At 38.7% G+C, this 23,728-nt stretch overlaps 1 protein-coding gene across 1 annotated transcript; it reads right to left on the bottom strand.

The window, feature by feature from the left end:
* Positions 1-4,489: 4,489 nt before the first annotated feature.
* Positions 4,490-23,294, bottom strand: LOC131688502 (dual 3',5'-cyclic-AMP and -GMP phosphodiesterase 11). Its single transcript, XM_058972795.1, has 5 exons — positions 21,798-23,294; positions 8,089-8,323; positions 7,769-8,008; positions 7,407-7,581; positions 4,490-7,329 (listed from the first exon to the last, which is right to left on the bottom strand). The coding sequence occupies exons 1-5, from the start codon at positions 22,507-22,509 to the stop codon at positions 7,180-7,182; spliced, it is 1,512 nt and encodes a 503-aa protein (XP_058828778.1). The 5' UTR covers positions 22,510-23,294; the 3' UTR covers positions 4,490-7,179.
* Between the last annotated feature and the right edge of the window lie 434 nt (positions 23,295-23,728).

Genomic DNA, 23,728 nt, shown 5'->3' with positions numbered 1-23,728 from the left:
TATTTGGAAGAGAAAGAACTCGAATTTAAAGTACTTTTATTAATCGATAACGCTCCGGGACATATGACTATATACCACCGACAGGTTCAGATGGTTTTTCTGGCACAAAATACAACATCTCTGATCCAGCCAATAGATCAAGGAATAATCTCGACATTCAAAAAATTATATATCAAGCAAACTTTCAAATATATCCTGGATCAGTTGGAGAACGGTTCATCGTTGACGGTGATAACCGCTTGGAAAAAATTTTCAATGCTCGAATGTGTTAGACACATCAGATACAACACTGAATGCTTGTTGGAAACCACTGTGGGCAGGATGCGCCCGATATGGAACAAAACCTGAGTTTGATGATAGAGAAATCATACTCCTGGCTCATGCAGTAGGTGGAAAAGGCTTCGAATACTTCACAGTGGAAGACGTGGAGAAGTTAATGGAAGACACCGTGCTTGATGACGAGGACCTTTGCAGTTGTATTGTAAATCATGATATCGAAGAGGAACAATCCGACGAACTAGATCCGGAACAAGCCGAAAAAGGGATTGCTATGTGTAATGCAGTAGCTGATCATTTTATTAACATCGATCCGAACGCCGCACGGGCAATATCATTCAGAAATGATATTTCGTATTGCGTTGCTCGATACCAGAAGGAATTAAAAAAATGAGAGCACCTTTGACTTCTGTGGCTGATCCACCGACTGTACCCAAGGCCGGCGGAACACGTGGGTAGTATGGGTAGTACTACCCACTCGAAAATTGCCGAGGGGGGAATTACCCACTCGAAAGTGTAGAACAAATCAAAACCTGAGATTAACCATGTGTGTGTCTTGCGCCTAAAATGCGTCTGAAATTCTCGATGTAAAACAATTTCTCATTGTGATTCAAATACAATTTTTTTTGCTTTACAATTTGTATTTCTTGAAAATATGGGATAATAATCGGGATTTGTTTGAAATTAGAAATTATTTTTTTATATTTCTATTCAGGGGAATACATTTTGACATATCTACATCTTAAAGCAAGGAATTCAGTAACAAAGAGAAACACTGGTAAGCTTTTTATAAAAAAGGTAAACGACATACACAAGAGGGATTGATTCCAAAATGAATAGCAGAGACCGTATTAGGGAAAGTGAGGGGAGGACGGACAACAATGACAAGGAAAAAGGAAATAAACGTGCAGCTTTTCAGCAAACGGAAGATCACTGTCAGGACATCATGAACCATCACGCCGACTTGCCTCCTTAGATTCGTTGGGAACTCTTGCGATCAGAGTCCCAGCTAGCTGTTAGCATGTCAACCAAAAAAGAAGAAATAACTAAATGTGGATATCTATCGCGTTAAAAATTTGCATATGAGGACATCTACGAGAGACCGTGGATAACCAACACATCTCGGACTGAATCGAGGCCGAAGATATTCGTTTAATGGAGATCTGGCGCTAGAACGTTAGGCGCACGACGAGGAAACATATTTAATATCGCCATAACCGTCACCACAAGCGCTGAGACCGTTCTCAACGACCCCAATACGATGCGCATTCAATGTATAATGATTGGGCATGATCATTCTCTTGGAGACTACACCTTCAATCTCTACTGCCCGGGCGGGTACATAAACAAAATATTTCTTCGTACGCAGTCGAGTGTTGTTTAGTTAGATCACACGATATATCGATGATGTTAAATGGCTTATCTTTTGTCCGGAAGTGAACCATCTAGGGGCCGGTTGTATTAGATGGATGTAATTTGTATAGAAAAGGATACTTATTGGCATTATTTTTGCCATTGGAAAAATATTCAAAACGGCATCCAATAAGCTTGAAAGGATGTCGGTCGTCAGAGATACCTTCCCATTAGTCAACACCATCCGCGAAAAAAAAAGTTTTATCGCAAGGAACTGAAAATTAATGCGACGAAATTTAAAAGAATAGTTACATTGATCACTATCCGTAGAACCATTGTAGTATCAATAACAAACACATTTTCGCTGAGCCTTCGGTCATACAACCAAAGCGGATTTCCAAATAGTCACCAGCTATTTTCAGGAAATTTTCAATTTTTCTTATGCACGCCATGTCTGAACTTTCGTCAGTACGTGTAGAAATCACTCCGAGTCTTACTACCCACTCGGGAAAAAAAGTGTTCCGCCGGCCCTGACTGTACCGAACACTTGGTCAAATGATGACGAAAGCGTACATGCTGAGAATATATCCTACAATGTTCCAGAGCGAAAGCGACATTGTCGTGTGATTTACGATAGCGATTAATAACGGATAAGTAGAGCGGAGCAAATTTTCAAATGAACTTTTTAATAAATAATTTATTCCCACGTGAAAATGACTTTTCTCTTTTCTACAATCCCGATATCCTGAAAAATGCAACGTTTTGTCTAAAACTATCAGATAATTTGTTATTACCTCTTATTTTTTTTTGCTCCGATTATAGAAGTTTTAACCTTAGGGTCATTTGCTGCTTTTTCGGCATTCGCTTTAAAAAATATTGCTAAAACTAAGCCCGACCTTATGCTTACGGATATATTCTTCATATCTATTTGTAAATGAAGCCTACATTTTCATTTTTGGGGTTTTTTTCGTGCATTGATTCGGTTATTGAAAATTTCACTAAATCGGATCTAGCACCTACTCATTACAACCATTCCCGAATTAACCACATTGATTGAGTTTTAAAGAATTCCGCCAAAGCGAAAGTCACCTACTTGGTTTTCAAAATGGCCACTCATCAATCCCGTTCCAAAAATACCCATATTGATGGGGTTTTAGAGAATTCCATTGAACCGGAAGACGCAATCTTGGTTCTCAAAATGGCCTCAGACACGGCGTCTACTCGTTAATACTGTTCCAAAAGCAACCAAATTGTTGACGTGCTAGAGGGAATCTTTTTCCACGTTTTCAAAAATCTTTGGTCTTTGAATAAAAGCAAAATCCGCGCAAAAAAAAACTTGATTAAAAATCGTTTAAGTCTTTTACCTTCAATAGGACAGCGAATAACCATGCAAAATCCGTGCAAAAAAACTTGAGTCTTTTTCCTTCAAAAGAACTTAGAACATTTTTGCGAAATCCGTGCAAAAAACTTGTTGGGAAATCGTCTAAGTCTTTTGCCTTTAAAAAGACTTTTTCGAAAAACCGTGTTAATTGTTAAGGCTGCAGAAGCTCGACTTATAAAAAATACGCACATAAGCGAGGTATACCTGTATAAAATAACGACTATTTGTTATTTCTAGAAAATTCCCTTCGCGCGCATTTTCGGAATAACTTCTATTCATTTACTCAAAAGTCCGGCACAGAATTCAGATAATTCTTTGTTGAATACTATACAATCCGGAAAAGTTTACGAAAAACCTTACGTTTTCATTTCGATCCTAGAGAAATATCATAAAAATTTTTTTTGAGGGAATAACAAATTTTTCAATTTAAAGACTTGAAGAAATTCAAGTTTAATACAAATAATTTATGTAGTTGGAAGCTCTTCAGTTTTGTTTTACCATAAAAAAATATTTTGGCTCAAAATGATGCAGATTAGGATAATGAAAACTCCTGTCACTCTACTTCTAGTTAATAAAAAATACTTTTTTCGTTGAATGTGGAGTGTCAGATAGTAAATAATTTGAATTTTTGGTTAGAAATACTCGGGAGAAACCAAATTCAAGTTTAGGAAAAATATCCATTTCTCCTTCTTTGTTACTGGAAATGAATTGACCGGGGTAGGTTCCGCGATTGACTTCGTTGACTTCCTGAGCCCGCCCTGCCAATTTCAACAAGTTGGATAAGAGAAAAAATACGGTCCTGGGCTTCGTCCAAGCACCCCAACTATTGGAGAAATCTACAAACGTATCGCCAAACAAAGGAGTTTCTAGAACAACCATGTCCACTAATTTCGAAAAATCTCTTACACTACGGGATGCTCCACTACGGGATGCTGACTAGGGCTTTAACTGGCCACAGCACACTCAATTATCGCATGGCAACTATTCAGCGCGCTGAGTCTTTTTCGTGTGATCTTTGTGAATCCGACAACGGAACCTCATATCATTTGATATGCAACTGTCCAGCGGTAGCGCAATTCCGATTTCGATTTTACGGCTGTCCTTATATAGACGAAACCATGTTTGGACGATTGAAACTCAAAGGCATACTAAAGTTTCTTATCCAATGTGGTAAAGAGCTTTAGACCTATTCGCAGGCGTTTTGAACTACTTATGAGTTTATCTTACCTGCTGTCACCAACCGTTGCTACGATCGGTTAACAGATTTCCATTAATCGCCGTACAAGTCTTACATGCAAACTTGCGCACAATGATGATTCACGCGTGCAAACTTGAGTGCGATGACGATGTGTAACGTATTCTCTTTCAAATGACACATTTTTTTCAAAAAAAAAATATTTCATGTATTTTCAAGCGTACACAAGTTTTATGAATAAACGAATAAATAGGAATTTCAGGCAAGTAAAAACGAAATGTCACTACCAATGCTTGTACCCATTTATTTATGTATTTCCTAACGCAATATTCCAACAAAAACGAGTATGTATCATAATATAATATGGTTTTATATGTTTTCCTACTTCAGTTTTTATATTATAGAAATATCAACTTCACTCACGTGTTCTTTTGGATCCGAGGGTATTCGCTTGCTATATTGATGATTTCCTTTGATGTGTTTCTGACAGTAAATGTGCATTCGTGTGGTGACGTGCCAATGGGTGTGTAATAATATGTTACGGGATTTGTAAAACAAGAGGTGTTGTTTTTTTTTATTTTGGTAACTACTCACACTTGCATTGCATTTGTTCGGCTTCATCTGATTTGTTTCGTTCCCATTTGCTATCATTTGATTATCTCATTGTTTGTGTGTATTTCTTATAACTGTTTCTATTTGTATTGTTTTCATTTAACACTATGTTTGCTAGTTTCAGTCCTTCGCTTGCCATCTTTCACATTGTTTACATTGCCCTAAAAGTGATTCTTACTGATTTTTTGTATTTCCTTTTATTTGCATATCTACTAAGTAATTATAAGCTACACTCATTTCCCCTTACCTATTTACATAAATGCTATAAGTGTCTATATACTTCTATGATAATCACCAATCCGTGTAGTAGGCATCGTTCAATCAGTTGCAATACTGAGCTTATGAGGTCTGCTATTCGGTTTCGTGAGTTGATTCATTGTTTGTTTTGGTGCAGGGCAACTCAGCATTATTTGTTTGCATGTCTCGAAAGAAGCTTGTTGGATTGAAAGAATCTACTTTGCAATGAATTTCATCTTCTAAAAATAGACAAGACAACGAACGTTTTATCGGGTAGATTGAAATACTGTATATGTAATTTGGTTGTGTCCCCGCGCGGAAAATTTTGATAACGATGATGCTTGATCATCTGCTTGATATTTTCATGTTGTGTATCCTATTGTAGTCCATTAGTTCTCCTTTTGCTTACTGGTTTATTGTTACAGCGATGATTAGCATCCGTTCTCTGTTTTTGGCTATGTTCATTTTTTCTTTCCTTTCCCGATTTTCTTTCTTAACTAGTTTTAGTCTAGCTATTTACATTTTGATATTAAGTTTTTACATTTTTTTCGCTAGGCGACGCATTATTGAATTTGTAGAGAAACTTAATAACATCGAGCTTCATTTTCCGTTCGAGCTAAGGATGTGAAACTTCACCTTTCAACTTTGAGCCGATTTTTTAGTATGTAACTTTTGACTGGTACATATAGGCCTGAATTCATCATATCCAAAACAGGGTTAGGACAAGGTTATTCTAAACTGGTAGCACTTTTAACCGAATAACATTTCCTAACGATTCTATTGATTCAAATGGAATTCCTGAATTAATTGGATAAACGTAAATGTAATTTTAATTTTTAACCTAAGAGTTTAAGGTGAAGATATGTGGAAGCCACGTTGCTAGGCACCGACTCGCTTGTTTATATTGAGAAAAACTGAAATCTGAAGTGAAAATTCAAACGTACAAATGAGAGTTTCCGAACATTTTCCTTTGGACATCTGTACATTGGCAGAAAATTTGAAGTTTTGTTAGCAAACGATTAAAGTTTCGCGAGTGTTTTTGCAGTGGTGTGTGAAAAAAGTGGATTTGAAAAAGTGCAATGAAAACGAGAAGAAAAAAATAAGACTGTTTCGAAAAGAAACCCCAAGTGAAGAGGGGTGATATTTTCGCACAAAATAGAATCTACAGATGGCATTCCGTCAAAAACTCGGATTGATTGTATAGGAAAATGTTCTAGCTTCCTTAAGTAGCAGTTTCGTAGCACACCAGCAAGGTTAGTGTGTTGAAAAACGAATTTTTATATTTGCTCATGTCAGATACATGGTTAGGCAGGGGAGAGGGGTGTGTGCGGCGTTGCAGCTATGTTGTGGCTCGCATGTATAATCTCCTTAAATCAATTTGTTTTCCTATAGCAAAACTTGTAACTCATATAATCGCTTTTATATGGAATCGTTGTGTACTAAGCAAAATAAATACAAAAAATGACTCCTTGTTCAAATTTAATCCTTGATCTTTATAATGAAACTGAAAAGTTTATTTTTCTTGAATAATGTACTTTACGCTAATAGTCATGACACTGAGAACTGACAGCCAAGCTAAGTTTTCAATGTGCGTAAGAATAAAACTGTCACTTTGAAATACTATCGGCAAGTAGCAACTTGTCACTAGCCGGCGCTACGATCGCCCAGCAATCGCTATACGGACCTTGTATTCAAACTTTGATACAATGATGATTCATGCATGCCAACCTGTGTGCGATGATGATTTTCATTCCAATGCTTACACAGGTTTTTCGGAAAAGTTTGCTCTATCTTATTTGTCTGTTCTCTGTTGTCATGAATAAATGAAAATATTTAAATGAAAAATGTTCAGCAGTGCAGTGCGGCCATGTCATTCAAATCTTTGTCTTAATCAGTTTTGCCACAGTACAGCTAAATTATATCATTTTATAATGGAATCAACTAACACTTTATTAAATTAGAAATATAGCTTTCTAGGTCACTTCTGATAGAAATTAGCCTGATACTTAACCTCAATGAGAACCTGTAATTTATTACTGAAGTATCCGTTCTACCGGATGCATCTATATGATTCAACAAAAAAAGTAAACAAAGGTGATTCTCTTGTTCTTCACATTTGCAACATTCACTGAAGTTGATATCTCTCCATTTCCTGCAGATGATCGTACAGTTGGTCCTGGTCGGGTGATAAACCAATCACAACCCATCCAAAGATGGCACCGACGCTACGAGCTATAGATAGTGTATTCCAGATACTAAGTACTTTGTTCGTTTCCTGTGCGAAAAAAAGAAATCCCACTTTAATTTGAATTCCATCATTCAGCAGAAGGAAGAAGCTATTTTCGTACTTACCAGTTCCTCCTCCCAAACCGTTACATTGGTGGCGGACAGGTAAAGGCGTTCGTCCATCGAACCAGCCGACAGACTGAGGATAATCGTTGCTGCATAGGTCATGATGATTATCACCGATCGAAACGAGATGTTATTTTCGCCAGCACTCGAAAAACTGAAGTGCGATATATCCATTCTTGAAACGGAAAAAAGCAAAGCACATTATTATCCTTTAATCCATTGCCATCTATTATTAAACAACGGAATCACGCGAAACTGAATACTATTGATTTGCTGGAGGAAAAAAAAATGGGCGTACTAACAAACACGATATAATTCCATTTTTAGTAACGCTTATACTTTAACACGCGGGAAAAACCTACCTATCGAAAATCGAAACCATACAAACGATGGCCAAACAGTAGAACGCGTTGGCGTAAACCTCCGCGAAAGCCGAATAGTGACGAATGGACGCTTCGACCCAGTCGTACGGTCTGGTCGTGCAGATCAGCAGTAGATGGGCCAGCGCTAATCCTCCCAGCAATCCGTGGCAGACGTTGGAAATGTGCAGCCATATCCTTTGCACCGAGCAGGACAGATGAACCGCGGTGCTTATTGTGTATCTGTGGAGACGGCAAAAGCGCAAAAGTTAAAATAAAAATCTTCTCTCCTCTCCTCCAATAAATATTTCAATCATACGTACGTATTGCTTTCGGGATCACCACCCACCCTGGCGCTGAGATGATGCTGATGATGATGATGATTATGATGTTGATGCACGTGTGGATGATGATGGTACGTATTGTCTACTGGTCGATATCCACTAGCCGTTTGTATGTACATTTTGTCGATCCTGGTCGGGGCAGCTTCCGTCGTCGGGGAAACGACGGGCGTGAAGGGATTGTAGATTTCGCCATGATAGTTTGCACTGTCATCCCCTGGTTGAATACGTAACGGAATTAGTAGGTGCGGGAGAACTAACTGCAGGGGTGATGAGCGTGTATCAATAGTAGAGCACAATGTTTAAAGATGTCCAAGGGAAACAAATTAAACACTAGATACCATTTGTGAGCGGAGCCTTTCGAAACCGAAAATAACTACATATACATTCATGGAATTCAGGAACCTTGTAAGTGGCCTGTGAACCTCTGAAATTTTTAACTGACGAAACAGAAACTTAACTTAGATAAAGTTGAGTTTAGTGTTTCGAATTCATCTCGTCAGTAACTGGCAACAACTTGCGGGGCCAGTAAGATGCAAAATCCAAACAGTCACACAATTTATGTGAACATCCCAACCAACTGATCAGCCATACCCGATATATCTCGGGAAGCATGCATGGAAGTTCTGGGTTAGATGAGAAAGCGAAAATGTAAATTTTTGGTTTGGAAACCAAACGCCTAACTCAGATAAAGTTGGATTTGATTTGGGTTCTAACGACGAGTGAAGCTCTAAGGATCTACAAGCTTTATCACTTAAAAGAATTGTAGATAAAGAACATCGATCAATAAGAAAGTGAAGCTGTTCCAGATACACCCACGACAAGCTTGCTGAGTAGATTATGTAAACCGATGTTTGGTGCCATTTTATAACCCAAGATGACGACTTCCGGTTGAGTAATATTATCGATAACCCGGCTTAATCAGTAGTTGGTAAAAATTGATAATATGTTTAAATACCTGATGAAGATCTCTGGATGCGCAATACAGTTTCGACCCGTTTTTATAAACTCCCGGTTTTATGCACCCCCGATTTTATGCACCCCCGATTTTATGAACTTTTTGTACCCGATTTTATAAACCTTCTGTGAATTCATACTTTTATACCAGCAATTCAGGTCTACAATCTTACAACTGAATTTAATCAAGGTTTTGGGTCCTGCATTAATAGGTAGCAGTCAAAATGTAGGGTAGTTTACCCAATTTTGGTACTATTTAAGTTTGATGAACTAGAACCACATTTTGCTTGAATTCTCAAAAAAAAGTATCAAGGCCTTGTGTTTTCATGATAAACGAACACACTTTCACATATTATCCGTTGGAAACATAACGATTGAAAGAGATTCCGTGTGTAATGAGTATTGTATATTTAGTAATATTATGCTTTTATTATGTTGTAGTTCATGCCTAACTGCAAACAAAATTTAATCCAAAAGCTGTTTTGGCGGACTGTCTGTGAACACCGGTCCAAGGTTACAATTTGCCGCATATTTGTGTCAGAGAGTGTGGTGTCGGATCTATAGTTTATCCACTCCTTTAAAACGATCTCCTGTCAGCGCGCTTTAGTCATAACTAAAACTTCGAATTGAATCAGCTATTGTGTTGTTGCTGTTCTCTGTGTTTAGCTCCTGTGTCATCCAAGCGAATTGATCTATTCATTTGTAAGTCGGAACACACCAACCAGTCCTAACCAACGAGAATGGGTCGTGCCAGTCGAAAGTCACAGACCTAGGCTCAAACTGCCCATTTCCATAAAAATAAGTGGACCGGTTCTTTGATCTTTGATATCCGATACGGAATATTGTTGATGATGAAAAACCCTAAAAAATATCAAACTTGTTTGTCCCATTGTTGAAATTACACGCATAACTATTCTTCTAATAAAATAATCAAAAAAGGAAATATTAACTTTGTGGAAAGAGACAGTTTAATTAACTAAGATATGGATACGATATTATTAACTACAATAGTGAGATAAATCTTGTAAAACTATTCATCACTGTCGTCGCTTCCAAAAACTTAAAACATGGCGCGCTCTTCCATTTCCGATTTTAGTAAAACTTGAAGTCGCCCGCTTAACCAGAAAGCTCACAGTGCACACTTTCGTAAACAAAATGAATAGACAACATCATTTGTGTATATGGTGGCTGGACCAATATGTTCAGAATTTTCCGATTTCTATCAGATTTTCCCACTGAGCATTTTTCGTAAAATCTTCCGAAAATTGAATTTTTCTGGTGAAAAACTACACTAGAAACGTTCAAACAGAACGAAATTTTAGACAGTGAAACTTTATTTGATCCACCGTTTCTCTTCTGATCGCTAATATAATCTTCATCTTCAATCGCCTTTTTCTTAGTCAGTTTTGGAACAAAGACGTAGAATGGCAGTGAACTACCAACGCTCTATGTTTAATTAATCAAAGAATCATTTCGACATTGTGCTTTTAAGAAGATTTATTGTTAAATTTCGTTGACAGAATACATTGTTATTCATAATGAGTTTATCTGGAAAATTTCAGATCGATCCTATGCTTGGAAGTTGTATTAGACAACTATCGGACGGTTCGATTAAATACGATTTTTTGCACTGATAGGGCATTAGGTTTAATTTTTCTGCGCACTAACAGCGTGAGATCATTCTCAGGTCGCTTCTAATTATGTAAGATGGACAAAGAAAGTTAAAAAAATTTCCCGATTTTATCAACTTCCCCGTTTTATCAACCAAAATTTTTCGGTTGGTTGATAAAAACGGGTCATTACTGTATTCTCGATAAGTCTATTAATATTTTTGGAACAGGATTGACAAGTGCATGTTGTCGGTGTGAATCGCAGCAACCTTGGACGAAGCAGGCGAACTTTTTTCGCTCCCGTCAACCTTTTTCCGAATTAAATGTGCTAATTTGTGAAGACCAGTAAAATGTCGGCACGGAAAGTTACTCAACGGAAGTTGAAGCTGTTTTCGGAGTTTTACAAACAGCTAGCTATCATTGCGAGTTGACCGCCAGAGATTGTTACGAGTACATTTGTGTGGCGTATAACTAGGTCCGCGCCTTCCAGAGAGCACCTCGTTGTCAGTACCAATCGTAGGAGAAATTTCGGAGAGCTGTTGACGAATGGACAACGTGTACGAGGCTACTTTTTTAATTTGATTATACAGGTTTTAACCTTAAGGTCATTCGCCTCTTAGGGTTAGAAAAATCTCTTATGAAAAATTTCTAACTCTATGTGCGGGGTCGGGACTCGCACCCAAGTGCGCTGCGTACAAGGCAATCGATTTACCAACTACGCTACGCCCACCCCTTTACTTATGTGTGGGGCCCAAAGTGGGAATACATCGGAATAAATGTACTGCATGGATAAAGAACGATTTGACGCTGCTCGATAGCAGCCCATATGCGGATTTTGCAAGCAAATCAACAAGTTGAGGAATACATGAAGATTCAACCCGTTTTCAGCAACAGTGAATATTTGTAAAATTTATGGATAAGGTTTACCAATGGAGGTGCACTAGAACACATTATCAAGCCTTCTATCACGTAACAGCTATGATTTTCGACCTGTGCGGGTGCTTACCCTATTTCCCCGACTGCTACGATCGTCATTTGTGGATAGGATTGATTGCACTTAGCTGTTATCCTGTAATCTAAAATCTAAAGAAAGCGTTCCGTTTGACTCTTCAAGGATACCGGGCTACTAAAGAATTAATATAAGTAGGATAATAGAAAACTGGTAAGTGACTTGTACGAAGAAAGTGGATGCCTGGTAAGCCTTGCGAAGAAAAATCACAGTCGCAGAACACAGGACCTGACTAGGAGGATCAATCAACGAGTCCCTCAAGCACTGGAACTGAGGCGGACTTCCTGGCACAAGAAAACATCGACAAGGTTGTCTAGGTCGAATATCTAGGCAACCAAAACAAAATATCAGACTGTAATTTAAGTAATGTACCAGTATGCAGCAGATAACCTGGTGAATAGAGGAGTTCCAGGTGAGAATGTTCCATTTTATTTAATATATATCCTATAAAGTATATCAACCCACTCACACAAAAACAAAACCCCATTTCCTCCCTTACTATCAAAATCCAATATCCATAATACCTATCGAGATTGCGTGGGTTTCCCGTTTCTTCTTAAGTAGCTATTCAACTAACATTTCCTTCCTCATAGCGATCGTAAGGACATGTTTAATTAACCTTCTTAAGGACATCGTGAACAAGGATGCAAAAAGCCTACCTTTTCTGCAGCTGTAATTTTTCTGCCTACATTCTCATTTCTCTTTCGACGCTGCTGTCGTTCGCTAGTACAGGATGCTCAGCGCTGTACGGCAGTCTGTAAGCAAAGCAGTAACATGACAAAAAATACTGCTCCCAGTACAGCCACCAGACGCGAGCGGTACAGCTTCTCTTTCCTTATTTTACACTTTTTAATATTTTCAATCTTTTCAATATTTTTAATCACAAACGACGACAATGAATGCGGTTCGTTTACGCCACGACCGGTATCGACGCTTTCGTGTGCGGGCCTCTCCCTTTAAGTATGCAGAGAAAAGTGTACAAAGCGAAAGAACAAACTTTACTACGCCATACTCTCACCGAGCAGTGGGAGTACAGCAGCAAAACAAAAATGTATTCTGCTGCTGTACGGCAAAATGTACTCGGTTTGGCTACCGTTCTGACAAGAGCTGTAGTGATGCGTCGCTGTAGCGGGCTGTACGGCTAGTGCAAATGTAAATATACCGAAAAAAAATCTGGTTTACCGGTACCCTGATCGTGAATAGAGTCACAAACTGTCAACTAAAATGGATGCTGTCGTTTCTGCTTCTTCTTTTTGTTTCATCGTCAAAATCAAAACATTTCATTAGCGCGCAAGGCAAAATCGTCAGTTTAACTGTGAGATGTGCATCATTACTTGTTTCTATACAATCTATACAAAGTGGCGTGTTTAGAATTTTGACATTCTGCTCGGTTGCTGAGATTTGGGTTGAAATGTTCTGAGAAATTGTTGTGAATTTTTTGCTGCAAATACCTGTGTCTGGGGATTGGCTCAAGTTATCTTGATATATTAGATGTTTTTCCACGTAAAACTATTTGAGCAACACAGTGGCATAATCATGTTCAAAATAAAAATACATGTATTGCTAGAAAAATGTACCACAAGTATTTATTTGAATTCAGATCCGGAAATTGAGCTACTCACTTTATTACGTAGAAGTTATTCGATTCATAGTCTTGTATAAACTGGCATTTTCGAGGCTTTTATCACTTATAATATAAAAGTATAACCATTATTTTCTCTCTTACATGGTTGAACGTATTGTGACTGACATTCAGAATTTTCTGAACTTCGAGTCACTCGCTTTCCACCAAATCCAACCAAGTTACACCTTTGTCTCATCTAACCAAAGGATGCTCAGGCCAGGAACTCTTGGGGTTTGGTTTCTTGCTAATACAATTTGCTTGTCATGGAATGTTCAATTGACAACATTGATTAAAGAATAAAACTCCCATTAATTGTAATTCGACCAAACGAAACTTTACAATATTACCGAAAAGTCGAGTCGAACAATTTTTACGTTTACCCTTCTTCTATGAAAGCGGTGATTATAATAGATGATATCAATTTGTCCAAGGTTAATCTGTAGTAGATTTGGAATCTGTGGCAAACGAGCAACATAGTAACTAAATCATTCGGACGGTACAATTGTTCGTGCAAATTTTTAAAAATCGAGCAGGATGAAGAGTGCACAATAAACTTTGCACACAGCAAAGAGACGGGTGCAAATTCTACACAGTTTAACTGTGTGCGAGTTCATACCACCACTGCCAAAATCCATTGTAAAAGCTATGGATTTTAGGCAGTGATGGCATTAACTCGAACATTGTTAACCTGTGTGTCCTTGCTGTGTGACGAGTTGATCGCGCGCTCTTCACCCTGCGCATATGGAAATACGATATGTTCGAGTCATGTACACACGATGATTTGTAAAGTGGGTGGGTAGGTAGAAAGACCATATCAAGCAAGTAAAAATCCAGGACAGTCAAAAGGGTATCCCCTATCTTCCCCCGTTACTTCTCGTTGGAAAGTGTCTAGTAAAATTCTTCCCAAACTTTTGACAGTTATTAAAAAATACTGGGGTTCTGGCAGGTAGAGCTCTGCCAGAATGTCTTTTGTGAGCATTCGATCACTGAGCACTTCTTTGAATTTACACACACAAAGTACCCAAACCGTCCGAGAAATCTGAAATTCTCAATTACCCGAATGAAAAACATTTTAAGATCATCTCCGAAGGACCGGAGAGGAGTTTTCAACACTAAATACAAATCATTTAAGTAAACATCAACGGCCCCAAGTAGCTTCCCTGGGTTATTCCTGATGTAGAAGTAAATGTGGGTGCTAGACAATCCGCATTTAAAACCATTATCTGTCTTCAAGCTAGGATCAAAATAACCTTAATCAACAGCTCGAGACAGTATTCCACGATATTTCACGATAGTTATTCATGTCTCGCTTATTTCCAATTTTATGGACTGGAGACAGGTTCGCAAATTTCCAGCACGATGGAAAAACGCCACTGGAAAGAAACTCGAAAGATGTGAAAAAGTGGATTCACTAAGACGTCAATGTGTCTTTTCAGAAGCACCGAAGAGAATCCGTCAGGTCCCTTGTTTGAAAGACGATTTTGAGAGCTATGATAATCTTCATTTCATCGACACCGGTAGCGCCCAGATTGTGGCCCACAACTGGAACCGGTTCTATTTGTTCTTACAATTTTCTGTTTTTAAATGTTATAAGTAAAGTATGTAATTTATATGTCCAGTTAGTAACTAGTCATTAACTAGAAATATAAATTTCGCACTTTTTACTATATTTGCAACTAAATCCAATTGTTAGACAGCTTCCTCTTCTCGTTCAGATCAGCAGCCAAAAAGCATGTGAACAGCAAACAAAGAATACTACATGCGCTGCTCCGCTATAGTGTGTACATGTAAACTAAGCTGCGAGTGAAATGAGTGAATCAAACAATTGCGATTGACTTTTCGCAAGACCATCTTAGACCCACAAAGGTTAAAATGGAACTTGTGGTAGAAGTGTCATACATCCAACTACATCATACGAGGCATGCAGTACTAATAACGTTCAACTCCTTAGCCGAGGGTAAGAACAAATGCAACACGACATCGAATACGAAATCGTAAAAACCAACATTCCTGTGAACATGGACGCTGATCTTACGGAAATTCACCTACACGATTTGACTCCGCATACTAATACGGATTATATTAAAAGATTCAGATCGAAGAATGGAGAAGTGAAATACGTCACCAATGAAACTTGGCGAAAATTTCTCTCTGGCGTTCTCAACGGTGTTCGGGTGGTGCGAAAGCCACTGAACCAACCTATATCTTCTTACTTGACTTTCGAAGACACATCAAGGTGTTCATACATCGAAAGAACGCAATGCACATAGCCTGGACAGACGCTCACGTGCCTGTTCTGTAACCACGCAGCGCACTACGGTAAGCCATGTGCCGATATAACTAAAAAAAAATCATCAAAATACGCCAGAGACCGCCAGCCAAAAATGAATTCCAGGTAAACAATATTCCAAATGGACGCAAACACGCGCGAGGGGAAGGCAGACAGAACGACCAGCACGCAGCACAGGGTAACCCTGACCATTCACCACTGAGAAAGAGAATCAACACAAGGAGCGGAAAACAGTGCATCCAGGATAGATGGCAGAAACAATATATTCGATTACTTTATTCATCTTTAATGAATTGTAATTTTTCGTATCTTTGAAATGCACATTATTTTCAAAAAATAGGCGAATGACGGGTTAAAGCCTTAATAAATAATAATAAATAATAAGAAAAAAATTCATGTGTCTGATTAACTGTCATCACTCTTTAAAGTTCAACATATATAACGTAAACATGTTGAAATTCAAACAATGAGAAACAAAGGTGAATAGGAGCGACGAATCTGCCCACCAGTGCTGGCCGTATTATAGCGGAATTCTGACAGCGCTATTTTGAAAACATTGACGATTGCCAAAATTTTGACAGATATCTGCCGTCTGCCAGACTACAACTCTTTCTTATGGCATTTACATACGAATATCTCGATGTTTCTCGTTTTTAATTTCAATGTAAGTAAAGGAAGTTTGGATGAAAAATGATGAGACATTATTGAGAGACCTTGTTTTTTGTCCTCTGCCTAAGAGGTTGAGTTGAGAGTGAGTTAACGTCCCATGTAACCAATAAGCATTATAACGTAGCCTAATATCTGCTTTAAATTCACATATACAGCAGTCTTAAAGAGCTGTGAGGCCGTAAATACTGATATAATGCTGGTATTATGCCAGAAAAGGCGACTGTGCAGAGATTGACAGCTCATTTTTGCAGCAATAATGCTATTATATAGCACCAGCGTACAAATGTCAAATTTGAAAGCCTTATATTGGCACTACTAATGCTATTAGAACGCTTCAGTTGGCTGTTATTCTCCGCCATGGTTTTAAAACCATTTCTTATATTTCCTTTCGGTATGATGAGCAAAAAGGAAAATTTTTAAAATAATATGTTCTGTTTAAAACCGTAATTGACTCTTTTCTAATGCATTGGAATGAATATGCTTAATGGGTTTTCGTTCTCACATTATATGAATGTTTTACGAAAATTACCTTTAGTAAGTGAGCTGCGTTAGCTGCCTACTACACTGATAATATAAATTCGTAAATATTATGAAATTGATCATGAAATACACGAATTCATTCGTCGTTTTCTGCAAGGAAGTATTTTTGTGCATTGTAAACAGTAGGTTTCGTTCATTTCATGAACAAGAATGGCCGCTTGGTGAACGAAAGCTTTCGTAAATTTTACATATTTGGTATATACTGCACGAATGTTATTATTGATATCGACATTATTTTTCGTGAATGAAACGAAATGTTTTGTTTATTTTAATAAACGTTTGTGTATATTACAAACGATTTCGTTGGTTTCACGAATTCATTTCGTTCCTCATAGAAAAGTTTTCGTATTTATTAGCATATTATTTTTTTCATTCGATCTTTTGGGATCGATATTTGACAACACCGATTTTTTTATTTAAAAAACCGATCTGGCAAAATCTATTTTATTGTGGTATGAAGAAATGGCCGCTTGATGAACGAAAGTTTTCGTAATATTTACTTATTTAGTGTACATAGCACTATTGTTGTCGTTGATAACGACATCATTTTGGTAAATGAAACGAAATGATTCGTTTATTTTAATAAATGTTTGCGCATAATACGGACGATTTTGTTGGTTGCATGAATTCATTTCGCTTATCTTAGAAAAGTTTTCATATTTAACCATATTTGTTTCAATCGTTCTTTAAGGATCACATCAATGATCCATGACACCAACGATTTTTTTTTTATTTTTTAAATTGGAGAAATCGATTTTATTTCAACCTGCTAGAAAGATTGTGGTGTGCAGTAATGGCCACTTGATGTACGAAAGTTTTCGTAAATTTTACATATTTAGTGTACATTGCATGAATGTTATTGTTGAAAACGCCATTATTTTTCCGGAATGAAACGAAATGTTTCGTTTATTTTAATAAACGGTTGTGTATATTACGAACGATTTTGTTGGTCGCACGAATTCATTTCGTTTATCTTAGAAGAGTTTTCGTATTTAATAGCATATTATTTTTACATTGCTCCAGCAGAGAAAAACTCAAACTTCTTCATACAAAACCAACGAGCATGGCTCAACTGGATCCGTACTGCGCCGGATTATGGATCAACTGGAAGCGAAAAAGGTTCAGGAAATCTTCCTGAAACCGGAGGACACGGATACGGTTACTAAATAGTCAGACCGAGATCGTCGTGATGATCAACAATTATTGACCCGTATCCTACCTCTCTTTTGACGTTGACGGTTTGACGAATGATGCTCGTAAATATTACGAAGAATTTCGTATATAGCAGTGAACAATTCGTTTGCCTAATGAAGCCGTTTCGTAATAAGCCAACGAAAGTCGTTTCATGGTTTTCACGAAAAACTCGTAAGAAAAAATATAAGAGTTTCAATTGAACTACGAATGATTCATAATATGTACGAGAAATTCGTATATTTTATGAAAATTGTCTGTACGAATTCAATTCGCAGCGATTTACGAATATATTCTATCAGTGATATATTTCATATGTTCGATTGAAATGAAATATGCCGAATATAATTTTCAAGAAGAGCTGCATAACGAAAAAACCCACAGTATTACAACAGCATTATATCGGCTTTCTATATGCTCTACAATGGCACTAAATGCAAATGTAAAGCTTACACGCTTTAAAGATCCTTGAAGCATGTACGCGTTATATCAGTTTTATATGCGCATATAGAGCAAGTGATAATTCCATATTTCGGCTGTGCATTTATGCATTATTGATGCTTATATAGAGCTTTATTGCATTGTTAATGCTGTAATGGTGTTTCAATGCAACAGTAGTGCAAATGTATAGCCAATACAATGCAATGGCTTAATGCTTATTCTTGTTATGGTAGCGGTCGACCGTAATTGCGATAGAGTCAAAAGTGAAACAAAAGGCGTAGAGAAGATAAACCAGGACAAATCAAGCGTTTCTTCTCGACATCCCAGTACACCAGGACAGTGAGTTGAAAACCAGCGCACATCTTGGGAAAACAAGACGTATGTTTACCCTAGGGTAGAGTGGATTCGGAATGAGTTCAACCCTGCAGGGTGCGACGTGTGTGAGTTGCGTTGAGATAAATTATTTTATTTTTCTGCTTGTGTTTGCGTTGGGTTGAGACGGGTGAAAAATAGAACTTCTCTGGGGCGTCCTCCAATTTTATTCTCCCCAAGCCTCCTCTGGAGATACCGATTATTTTAGATCATCCCTGGTTTAAATGTATCCATACTAGAAAATCATTTCGTACCAACGGCGGAAGTTTTGCTAGACACCCAGTCGCTACACATGTTTTTTTGGGTGATGACGAATATTGAAAACATGTTGTTGGTCGTTCTAGAAGACGAGAACAATATCTCAATTTCATTTTTCCTCTTTCACAAGATCTTTTATCAAAATCTATCACTTATTTGAAAATTATATCTTCGACCCTTCTCTCTCCATAGGCTCCCAAAAATTTTATTGAAAATTTCTCCTAAGTAGTATACTTAATTTTATTCTCCGTTGTTTTCATGACAACCCCGTTAAAATAGCGATTATATTTCTATCAAACCATACTTGTAGTGCCACAAAGTTGGTAACGCTCATTGACACATCGGTACTAGTGCCCGCCGCTAGATGGCATCATCTTGATCACAACATGGAGGTTACTGGCGCAAGAAGAAATGTTAACACAGCAATGGTCTTATTGTTTTGTCCGTAACTGTATGGCAATTTACTGCATAACCGCTCTCTTTTTTTCGTACCTCTGGAACCAGAAGTCAAATCTGAATCGATGGGAGTATCGTACTTTGAATTTGAGACTAAGTTAAAATCAGTTCAGCCAAAATAGTGTGACCTTTTCATTAACATCCATACTGACATACATAAATACATACATGCACACACATACGCATGGACCATTTCCGATCTCGCCGAAATAAGTCATATGATATATGCCACGAGGCCCTCCGGACCATGGTTAAGAAATAGCATAACCTTTTTATATGCGAAAGGAAAAAAAACACGAACAATTTACACAAAATAAAAAGAGCAAGAGGACAATCCCTTCTGAAGTAATACCTAACGGAGCCCACGGAACAATGAGAATTGGGAGGAACATGAGGTTTAGGCTTAGTCGGTAGGCTTACTACAAACCACTGCAATAAGAATCCGACACTACCACGAGACAGGGAGCGGTGGTGCCTGTTGACGTTTAATTTTTTTGAGCTAAGTCGATTAGTACACAAGACTCGGTACTCAAGGCCACGAAAAAATCTTCATAGTTTGAGGATTTCTATACATATCATTTATGGAAAACGTAAAAAAATCAACCTACCCCCCCCCCCCCCACCGGACAATTTTTAGCGCACACGCCTGATTAATAGAGTTCAAAAGCCTTCGAACTTTACTAACGTCAATTGAAGTAGGAAACGTACTAGCAAGGACCTTTCAATTTTCTAGAAGAAAGTTCCATTCAAATTGGCGAGTAGGCGTTCACAACAGAGCTACACCTTCAAGCAAAAGAGCACAAAATACTTGACCTTTGAAATTTTCAGCATTCTGTCTTCATCATGACGAGTTCCAGAGCTACGATACGTCTATATCGCATCCAGTGGCAACATCCTACTCGACATCCAGTTCAAATTAAATCAATATCAAAAGCGATTATTTTTAGATTATGTCGTGACACTTACATGCCTCATTCGTCTATTAGATCGGTCCTATGTTAATTAGACTCCCTCCCATAGCGTACAAGATATTACATTTGTCTTATTTCTTTTGTCCAGTATAACTAAAAAGCTTCAAGCATCATTAATCAACAACACCTAATTACTTTCTTATCGTGGAAGAACAATTCAACTTGCTGGCATACTATCAGCATTAACCAAACGCAAAAACGCGTCGACGCTTCGCATTTTCTTTCAACTGTCTACGCAAAGTTAGCGTCATTTGGCATCCCCGCACGTCATATAATTTTCACGACCTTTTACGACCACGACCTTTGCCGATAAGTTTGCGAAACTGGCTGATAAGTGCTGACGATGTTATTTTCCCTGCGAGCGGTGCCACGCAATCCCCCAAAGGTTATTTTCTCTTCTGTCAACTTCACACCAGCAAAAAGAAGCGCAAAGCCGGTTACAAAAAGCAAGTTCAACCGCAAAACGAAAGGATATTGATAAATCCTCACACCACGCTTCGAATGACGTCATTGCCGCCGAACTGGCTCACAGTATCGAAGAGGAGATAGTTTTCTTCCTTTTCTTCAAATATTTTCACTCTCAGTATTTTTCGCTCTCTTTCACTCCGTTCGATACGTTATACTTGCGAAACAAAGCAAGATGCCGAAATGGCATTTCAATCTGTGGTTCGACATCATCCACCCCCACTCGGATACAACGCCAAGCGAAAATATCCTTTCAGTGGGGAGCGGCTGTGCTGGGGGGGGGAGGGAGAAGCTTGAAGCGGTAACCGAATGATGGGAGTTTAACTTCCTTTTGAATTTTCGCACGCTCAGCCTTGATCCCAAGTGTGGTGTGATTTAATTTGGCGCGACTTTTGCTAAATTGCGGGTTCAACATTGCTTAATTTAATTCGCAAATTGTGGAAGTTGTTATGAAATTTCGTATCCTGCGGCAGACACGGACGAGGTGGGCGTTTGAAGTTTGAGCAGTGGCAGAAACTGAATCCGACCGGTTCCACCGACCCGCACAATTTGATGAAGAATGCGGTGTGGCCGAGCATACCTAGTTGGCAAAGATTTTTGAAGATTTCTTTTAACTTGTTTGGTGGAAAATAAATTCTTTCCTTTGAGCTGAAATCGACGACTACATAAACTTCAAAGAAGTTTTCATTTGCGAAATAAGACGCATCCAAACCGTTCGACATCGGTGAAACTGGCACCACTTTTGCATCCCCCGAATTGGGTGGATTCTAAAAATAGCCTCCAAAAAGGGACACAAGATCGAATCAAAAGCTAAATTTAACCAAAAACCAATACTAACCAGCGGGTTTCGGCACGTTCTGCTGATGTTTCCGCTCTCGCTGCGATTTAGTCTTTCGATGTACTCGTCTATCCTCCAGATTTTCCGGGATCTCCAAGTCGCCCGACAGGGACGCGTCGTTGAAATCGGAACACTGCTTCAGATAGCGCATCAGCGTTTCGTTGGCCTGCCGGACTTCCATCTCCCCCGCGGCTATTATCTTCCGCTCCCTTCGCCTGCGGGATTCAGATTTACTGCGCTTTCTGCGTGGGCTTTTTTCCAAGCTACTCCTACTACGGGTGCTTCTTTGAGCAGGACTTTTCTGCGGATCAGACAACGATTGCACCTTCAGCTGACGATCCATGTAGCCTAGGATACCCTTCTGAAGCTTATCGTCAGTACCGGGAACCGTTTCGATGGAAGTCGTCTCTACGGGTTGGTCAGAAGCATTTAGGTTATTATCCATTGCATCATCATCATTGTTGTTGTTATTGTTGGTTTTCGTGCTAGCATTCGTTGTTGTACTGCTACTGTCCACATTTTCTTCTGCACGCGAACGGCCCCTTGCAGAGGGTGCTCTATTTTTAGCCAATTCATCGTCCTCCCTTGAGTTGCTAGGGGTTTGCTCCTGGTCGGGTCTATGGTGGCCGCTACTGGAAGAGACTCTGCGAGAACTAGAACCGGAACGCGAGCTTCGATGTTTGCCTTTCGAGTGCACACGAGCTTGCTCCATTTTTGCAACCGTTCGGATGTCCTACTGCGACATGCTTGACATACAAAAAAAAAAAAGATTTTTCACTACATGCACTATATCCTCAAGATAAGCTTCCTTTTCTCAGAACGAGAGATTACACCTAATCACTAACAGCAGTAGCGGAAAATATCTCAATGCCTTACATCCTGCGGGTGCAGTGGGCGTGAGTTTTCACTAAATTCCGTCCACAAAACTGGTAACGATGCAGGTGCTGGGCACTTTAAAAAAAACAGCGCCAACGCCAAGTCCGATTTCGTGGATGGATCCAACGCCACGTTATGAACTCCTCGAAAACTTCTCACGAACTGACAAAGCTCAGGAAAATTGCTTACCACCGAGGCTCTACTTGATTTGCCAGAGCCCACTAGAATGCAAATAAAAACATACACAAACACGCGAACCTTGTTACGTTGCAAGTATTGCGTTTTCGTTCCTGCAGTCCTGCGCAGTAGGCCCGCAGTGGATTCGCTTGTTGTTTTTTTATCGATCCTCGGAGAAAACAACCACCCCACTTGACACCCACTCCCATTCACTGACACACTTCAAGCGTGCTTGCACGAATGCACTTTACTGTTGGTAGGTAGTTCGGTCTGGTTATTAACTGCCTACTGATAGATATCGTGGGAAGAACACTCGATCAAAACTTCCCGTCCAGCTTCCCTATAGCGAGTTGGCTAATGAGGCTGCCTACTACGATGGCCTCGTTTCTTTGTTGTAAAAATTATGATTGATTTCGTAAGAACATAAAACATCGTTTCCAATACGGAATATAAATAAATCGTTCAAAAAAATTACACAGGAAATTTTACAACGTCACAAACTTCATCATGCACGAAAAGGATGCACCAAACGACGACAAGAGCCGAATCGAACCACACAAAATTCAATGTGCATTCATCGGATAGCCCCGTGCCAGATTCATCCATTAAATCAAAATTAAATTCAAAACTAAATACTTTGATAATAATAATGATGATGATAATTGTGGCTAAATCCTCGCGAATTTTTTAAGCACAGATTAAAGACATTTTACTGAATGGGTTTCACCGAATTTACGGTTAACGAACGCACATTTGATTTCTATATGTACAACGATTTTATTTGATTACAATTTTAGTTTGCATTACACTTATAAAACAAAGAAAGTTGTTTTCCCGAAAAATACCAAAGTTCAGCGGAGGCCCGGGAACATGGCCAC

This window comes from Topomyia yanbarensis, chromosome 3 (genome assembly GCF_030247195.1).
Source record: "Topomyia yanbarensis strain Yona2022 chromosome 3, ASM3024719v1, whole genome shotgun sequence".
NCBI classification, from domain to species: Eukaryota; Metazoa; Arthropoda; class Insecta; order Diptera; family Culicidae; genus Topomyia; species Topomyia yanbarensis.
The sequence above is the reverse complement of the archived record's forward strand: the minus strand, read 5'-3'. Positions and strand labels throughout refer to the sequence as shown.